Below are 6,299 nucleotides of genomic sequence, written 5' to 3'. Positions count from 1 at the left end.
CTCTTAGTCTAGTACCTGCCCCAGAATGTCACTTCAGCCTGGGCCTCCGTTTCCTCATCTGTCTAGTGCCTTCTGTCTAGCCAACACAGGTTCGAGGTCAGGGCAATGCTAATACGTCATTATTTAGTGTTTATAGAGTGCTTAAAGGTTTGCAGAGCACTTGGGATCAGTGAGAGATGCACGGTTCTGGAGCCAGAGAGATGTGATCTGTGCTTCACTGGGGGCGTTTGAGCCGCCTGCCCCCGGGGGGTCCGGGCAGAGGGCCAAACCTCGAGCTGTTGGGCACAACCAGGGCTGTAAATGCTAGGCCGCTCAGAACGGCGGCCTTGGGGGCGCCTGCAGGGCCCGGCGGGCCTTTTGGAAGCCGCCTTCTCCCTGTGCCCTTTGAGGGACCTGTGGAGCCCGGTCCCCCTTCCAGGAAGGAGCATCTCTCTGCCCAAGGAGCTGAGTTCAGATGAAACCTTAGTGTCGGGTGAGTTCACAAGCCCTTGTCCTCTCCCATCTGTGATTTTACCTTATTCTCACAGTAGCCCTGGGAGGTTGGGAGTGGGGCAGGGCTGATTTTTCTTTCCCCCTCCTTTTAAAAAAAATTTGTTAATAGATGGGGAAACTGAGGTGCAGAGGGATTCAGTATCACGTTCCACTGTTGAATAGTGGAGTGAGCCTGCCCCCTGGGCCATGCTGCCAGGTCAGCTTCTAGAGGACAAGGCCTCAGCGCTTTCTCTTTGTGTCCCCCAGCCCAGAGCCTGGCCATTACTTAGTGGCGGTCCATCAGCTGAGAGGCCAGTGAACTCGCGGCGGCCTTGCTGGGTCCCAGGCTGAGATCTCGTGTCCGTGCCCCTTCCCAGCTGACCCTGGGCCAGAGAAGCTCAGAAAGAAAGACCGGGCCCTGGAAGTCACGTAGTGCAGCCCTTTGGGGTCCTCTGATCCCACCCAGGTGGACAGTCACCATTCTGAATGTATGCAACCCGAGCTCAGATCCGGCTGGACGCTTCCTTCGCATCCCCAAGCCTCAGCTAGCTCCCCATTGCTCTGGGGATGGAAGGAGGGGACCAGGAAGAAGAGGTACCTCCAGGAAGTGGAAGCCGGGCTGGGAGCCAGGCCAGCCCTGGGGGTTGGGCTCGGCCCCAGACCTGCCGTTCCTTTCATTTGGCCGAAGCTGGCAGGCCCAGAGGCTTCTCGGGAGCTTGGGGGGCCGTCCTGGCTGGGTTTGGGGGAGGCCCGAGCTATAAAAAGGCCTCCCTCCTGGTGCTGGAGCTCAGCTTGGGCTCCTCCGAGTCTTTTGGAAGCTGGCCAGGGTTCCCATGGCAACCAAGCATTATTACTTACTGCCGCCAAGGCTGGGAGAAAATGTTCCTACTTTTGGCTTCTCAACAGGAGGGGTGGACTTATGTAATCCTCGGTGTTTATAGGCTGAGGCTGGCAAGAGCTGAGCGGGCGTAATTACAGGCTGTGCATCGCCCTCTCCACGCAGGCTTCTGGGGCTGGGGGTCCTCCCTGCCCTCCCCGCGCCCCCTCCCTCTCCATGCGCTGGGGATTGGGCCGGGGAGTCTGAGGCTGCCTGGCGGGCAGGCTGCTGGCGTGGGGCCCAGCCTGGCCCAGAGGTGGGGCAGGGCAGTGGAGGGTGTGCTGAGAGAGCCCTGGCTCCCTATTGTGCCTCTGCCTCTACCAGGCAGCCGGGGAGGGCTGCCAGTCTCGCGGGAAGTTAGAGCCCAGCATGGGACAGCCTGCAGAGACTTGGGTCTGGGAGGCAGGGATCCGAGGCGTTTGATCCAGCTGGGCAGTCTCGAGAGCCATGGACCGGGGCCTGGAGGCTCTGGGTCTTCTGGCCAAGAAGAGGATCATGTGACCGCCAAGCTGCTTTGAGGATGGTTTTTGGTGGGGGAGCTTGGGAAGTCGTTGGACTGAGCTGACCTGTCTGGAGTGGTTTTTACTTTTGGGAGGCCGGCAAGTCGGACCGCTTTTGGGAGCTAAACGCCGAGAATGCCCGGGCAGGAAGAGGCTGGTCCCTGGTCATGGGATTTGGGTAAGACAAAGTTGGCAGGCTTCGGCCAAGAGACCTCCCCCCCAGCTCCCCCCACGCCTGTGGGGGGCCTTTGAGAAGTCCCCCTCCCTGGACCTGCCATGCCACCCCCCAGGCCGCCCCACTTGGCATTCGAGCCTGCAGGGGCCAGGGTGATGGAAACAGCGGGTTGGGTCTGGCCTGGCCTGTGTGCTTGTGTGTTTTTTATGAGCCCTGCTGTTTAGACAGAGGCCTGGTGGAGCATTTCAGATCAAGTTTATCTTAGCTAAACACATAAGTTCTGCTGCCAGATTTGGCAGGCTCTTTCTTGGCTCTCATGGGAGCTGTCCGGTGTCTGGCGGCGGCCAGACCTCCTGTCGGGGTGGGTCCCGTCCGGTTGCTGCTCTGTGCTGGGGGGGGCGATGATGGTTTGTCCACTCAAGGCTGGCTGCCCTAGGAGCGCCGCTGCCTGCTCACAGCGTTCAGAGCCGTGAGCCCGAGAGGCCCCAGCTCCTCGGGAGCTTTGGCTGGCAGAAGTTTAGGGGGACAAGGAGCTCTCTGACCAGCCCGTGGTGGGAGCTGTTGGTGCCGTGTGGGAAAACTCTCATCCTTCTTTCACAAGAGCTGGAGGAGCCAAAGGGATGCCTGCATTCCGCAAATACCCTCCCACCAGGATTTCGCAATGGCCCGCCACCGCCACCGCGGGTCATGCCTGTGCTGGGCGCACTTGGGGACTCTGAGAAGCGTTCGTTCCCTAGGGTTTGTGCCTGGGAGTGAAGCCAGGGTGAACTTAGCATTCTGTCACGTGGGAGCAGGGGTGTGTGTGTGCGTGTGTATCTCTGTGTGTATGTGTACCTGTGTGTGTGTGTGTACCTGTGTGTGTACGTGTATTTCTGTGTGTGTGTACATGCATCTCTCTGTGTGTTATGTGTACCTGTGTGTACGTGTTCCTGTGTGTGTGTATGCATGTGTACCTGTGTTCATTGTGTGACCATGTGTATACACATGTACCTGTGTGCACACGTGTGTTTGTAGCTCCCTGTGGGGTTGGGGAAGGGCCTAGTCGTGTGGGCATCAGTAATAACTCAGGTCACAGCTCCTTGTTCTCCACTGAGCTGTCGACCTTGGACCCTAGCCAGGTGTCTGCACTGAAAAGGGAAAGGGTGAGCAGGCTGAGACTTGCCCACTTAATTGGCCCAGAGGAATCTGTCAGAAATGTGGGAGCATTGGAAGGCCTTCTGAGCTCACCAGGAGGAGGCTGTGGATGTGTATTGGGGGGCCTTAGGGCTTTTCCGAGGCCGGTGCTCCATTCAGGGGTGGCCTCTTGCTGGCCCATAGGGACCATGAGTGGCTCCTGCTGCACCTGCAGACATGCGGTGGCGTTTGGAGGCAGGGAGCCCAGTTTGGAATCCAGACCCTAACACTCATTAGCTGTGTGGCCGGAGGTACCCAGCTGACCATTCTGGGCTTGCCTTGAGCCTCTTCTGCTGAGGTCCTTCCACGAGGCTTTGAGCTGGGGCTCTCTCTGTCTGACACTGAAGGTGTTCTACCCCCGGCCCAGCCTCATCTTCCAGGGCTTCCTCTCTGCAGGGCCTGCCTGGGGGCCTCCCTGCTCCCCCTGCCTTTGCTCCTTCCTTGGCCGGAGTGCCCAGAGCTTGCCACCTGAGTCCTGGCCATACCTGTGTTGTTGAGTTGTTTCAGTTGTCACTCTTTGTGACCCCATTTGGGGATTTCTTGGTAAAGATCTTGGAGCGGTCCTGCCTTTCGTTCTCTAGCTCATCTGACAGGCAGACAGGGTGAAGTGACTTGCCCAGGGTCACACAGCTGGTAAGTGTCTGAGGCCAGATTTGAACTTGAGAAGACTCATCTTCCTCAGGACTTCAGGCCCAGCGCGCTATCCACTGCCCCATCTGGCTGCCCACTCATTCCAAAGGCCCAGCCAGCTCGTCCTGGAGCCCAAGGTCTGGGTTTCTGTAGGACACATCCTCTCTTTCTGCCTTGACTGGTTGATCCTCCATTTAGCTTGGTCTGCCCGGCAGCTCAGGGAGGCATTGGCTTTGGCTGCAGCCGGTCCCTCTCTGCCAGCTGTGCTGTGTAGTAAGGGGACCTCCTGTCCTCCGTGGGCCTCCCTCTGTTCTGTCTGCAAGGTGCACACATGAGCACATAAGACATACTTAGGGAATTGAGTCTTAGCACTTCTCAGCACCTAGCTGACTTGTTGGTGCTGACGTGAGGCCGGGATCCCTGCGATGCCTGAGGACATTTTAGCTTTCTTGTGGCTCTGGGCTGCTGGTGTTTGGGAGGTGCCCTTCCAAAGGGAGCTGACTGTCCTGACCGTCCTTCTCTCAGGGCATCTGTGTCCCCCGCGTCCAGCTCTGTGGCGTGTTGCTTCTGACCTTTCCCCAGGCTCCAGGGCGAAGGCTGCTGACCTTAGCGACCTGAAACCCGGGTCCCTCCAAGCCTGTGTTGTTCTGGGCCTGGCTGGGCTGGGGGAATGTGTTGTTATTATGAGAAAGGCCCTGTTGGACTTTTTGATCCCAGGCTCCCCTAGACTTAGGATCATGGCCTGGGGGGAGTTAGGGCTGGAAAGGGCCCTTTGAGGTAGTCAGGGTAACTTCTCCTCTCTTCTCCCCCTTTTTAGCCTGGCATCCAGAGTTAGAAGGGACCCACTGATTCTTAACCTGGGAGCCGCGAGCTTGGTTTTTTTTTTTTTAATTGGTAACTATTTCAGTATAATTGGTTTCCTTTGTAATTTTGTGTCTTATTTTAAACATTTAAAAACAGGATTCTGAGAAGGGGTCTGGTCCACTGGCAGAGCCAGACTGCCCAGGGGCAGGATGCAGGGGTCAGGAACCTCTGGTTCAGGGAAGCCTCCCTACCTGCCCCCTACAGTCCACGTAGATTCCTAGGACCATGGATCTTACTGCTGGAAGAGGCCACCTGGTCTACTTCCTTCATTTTGCAGGTGGGGAAACTGTGGTACAGAGAGGTCATGGGACTTGTCCAAGGTCATACAGGCAATAAAGAAGAGAGCTGGGGCTGGACTACAGGTGGGAAGTGTTGGAGGCAGGATTTGAACTCGAGTCCTCAGGGCTCCTTCCACTATACATGGTGGCATGATTTAGAGAGGCAGTGATTTATACTGCTTGGCTCTCCTCAAAGTCAGTCCCTCTCCGGCCTGGCCTCTTGGCCTCCTGCTTCATTCAAAGCCCAGATCTGTGACCTCCCTTATTCTATTCTCTCCCTCTGGAGTTGTCGGGAATCACTTATTTGGACCAATCTGTGTATACTTTGCACTTAATTTACAGCTAGAGAGGCCCATTAGATAGATGGCCGGGCCTGGAGTCAGGAAGGCCTGAGTTCTACTCTGGCCTCAATCAGTACTGCCTGTGTGGCCCTGGGCAAGCCACTTTACTGCTGTCTGCCTCGGTTTCCTCATCTGTAGAATGGGCATAATAATAGCATTTGCTTTTCAGGGTGGTTATAAAGATGAAATGAGATAATAATTGTAAAGTGCTTATTAGCTCAGTACCTGGCACATAGTAGGTGCTATATACATATTGGTGCTATGTTGGATCTTGTTGTTATTATTATTATATAATTATTATTGTCATTATTATCTTGTGTCTCCAAGTAGAATGTAAGATCCTTGAAGGCAGGCACTGTTTCTCCCTTTTTACCTTCCTATCCCCAGCACCTCACACGGTGCCTGGCACATAGTAAGTCCTTAATAAATATTTGAGTTGAAGGGCTGAGTTGTGGCTTAAGAGCCATATGAGATACCAGATTGGCTCAGAGCAGCGAGATTTCGGAAGGTCTAAAGTCTGGCTCTGTGGATTTCTCAGATGAGGATGGAAGTGCCCAATTTCTCCCCAGTGATGAGATGACCTTCAGAGAGTGACCCAGTTGCCCAGGCCTGGGCGAGGATGACTGACTGTCACACTAGGCGTTGGGGTGGGGCAGCCATTCAGGGAACACCTGCTGAGCGGGGAGCTGGGTCTTAGGCTCGGGGGAGGGGGGGCATGCAGAAAACACTGAGAAGGCCCCTGCCTGGCACGAGCTCAGGTGCAGTCTGGACTCATTCATGGCCTTGGGGTCTGCCTCAAACTCAGGCCAGCTGTGTGTCCCAAGTCACCTAATTAGACGAAGCCCCACACACCCTATTTGAGGACTCTCTCTGACCCTGCTGAAGGATAGCGAGGCTGGGTTTGGGATCAGGGCCTGTGGTCCAGTCCCAGCTCTCTTCTTTACTGCCTGTGTGACCTTGGACAAGTCCCATGACCTCTCTGTACCTCAG

At 56.0% G+C, this 6,299-nt stretch overlaps 1 protein-coding gene across 1 annotated transcript; it reads right to left on the bottom strand.

Annotated features, from left to right (window-relative positions):
* Positions 1-214: 214 nt before the first annotated feature.
* On the bottom strand, positions 215-2,653 carry LOC114032489 (basic salivary proline-rich protein 2-like). Its single transcript, XM_027847798.1, has 8 exons — positions 2,622-2,653; positions 2,325-2,529; positions 1,935-2,161; positions 1,670-1,776; positions 1,361-1,593; positions 1,070-1,204; positions 758-854; positions 215-375 (listed from the first exon to the last, which is right to left on the bottom strand). The coding sequence occupies exons 1-8, from the start codon at positions 2,651-2,653 to the stop codon at positions 215-217; spliced, it is 1,197 nt and encodes a 398-aa protein (XP_027703599.1).
* Between the last annotated feature and the right edge of the window lie 3,646 nt (positions 2,654-6,299).

The sequence above is a fragment of the Vombatus ursinus genome, unplaced genomic scaffold (assembly GCF_900497805.2).
Source record: "Vombatus ursinus unplaced genomic scaffold, bare-nosed wombat genome assembly UNPS02005421.1, whole genome shotgun sequence".
Classification (NCBI taxonomy): Eukaryota; Metazoa; Chordata; class Mammalia; order Diprotodontia; family Vombatidae; genus Vombatus; species Vombatus ursinus.
The sequence above is the reverse complement of the archived record's forward strand: the minus strand, read 5'-3'. Positions and strand labels throughout refer to the sequence as shown.

Bases quoted from the DNA above. Each gene is read 5' to 3' on its own strand.
- LOC114032489 (XM_027847798.1), bottom strand. From the start codon at position 2,653: ATGCAGGCATCCCTTTGGCTCCTCCAGCTCTT. The intron at 2,530-2,621 runs GTGAAAGAAGGA...AACTTCTGCCAG, and splicing joins CTTTGGCTCCTCCAGCTCTT to CCAAAGCTCCCGAGGAGCTG. The intron at 376-757 runs GTAATGGCCAGG...CAAAGGGCACAG, and splicing joins AGCTGATGGACCGCCACTAA to GGAGAAGGCGGCTTCCAAAA.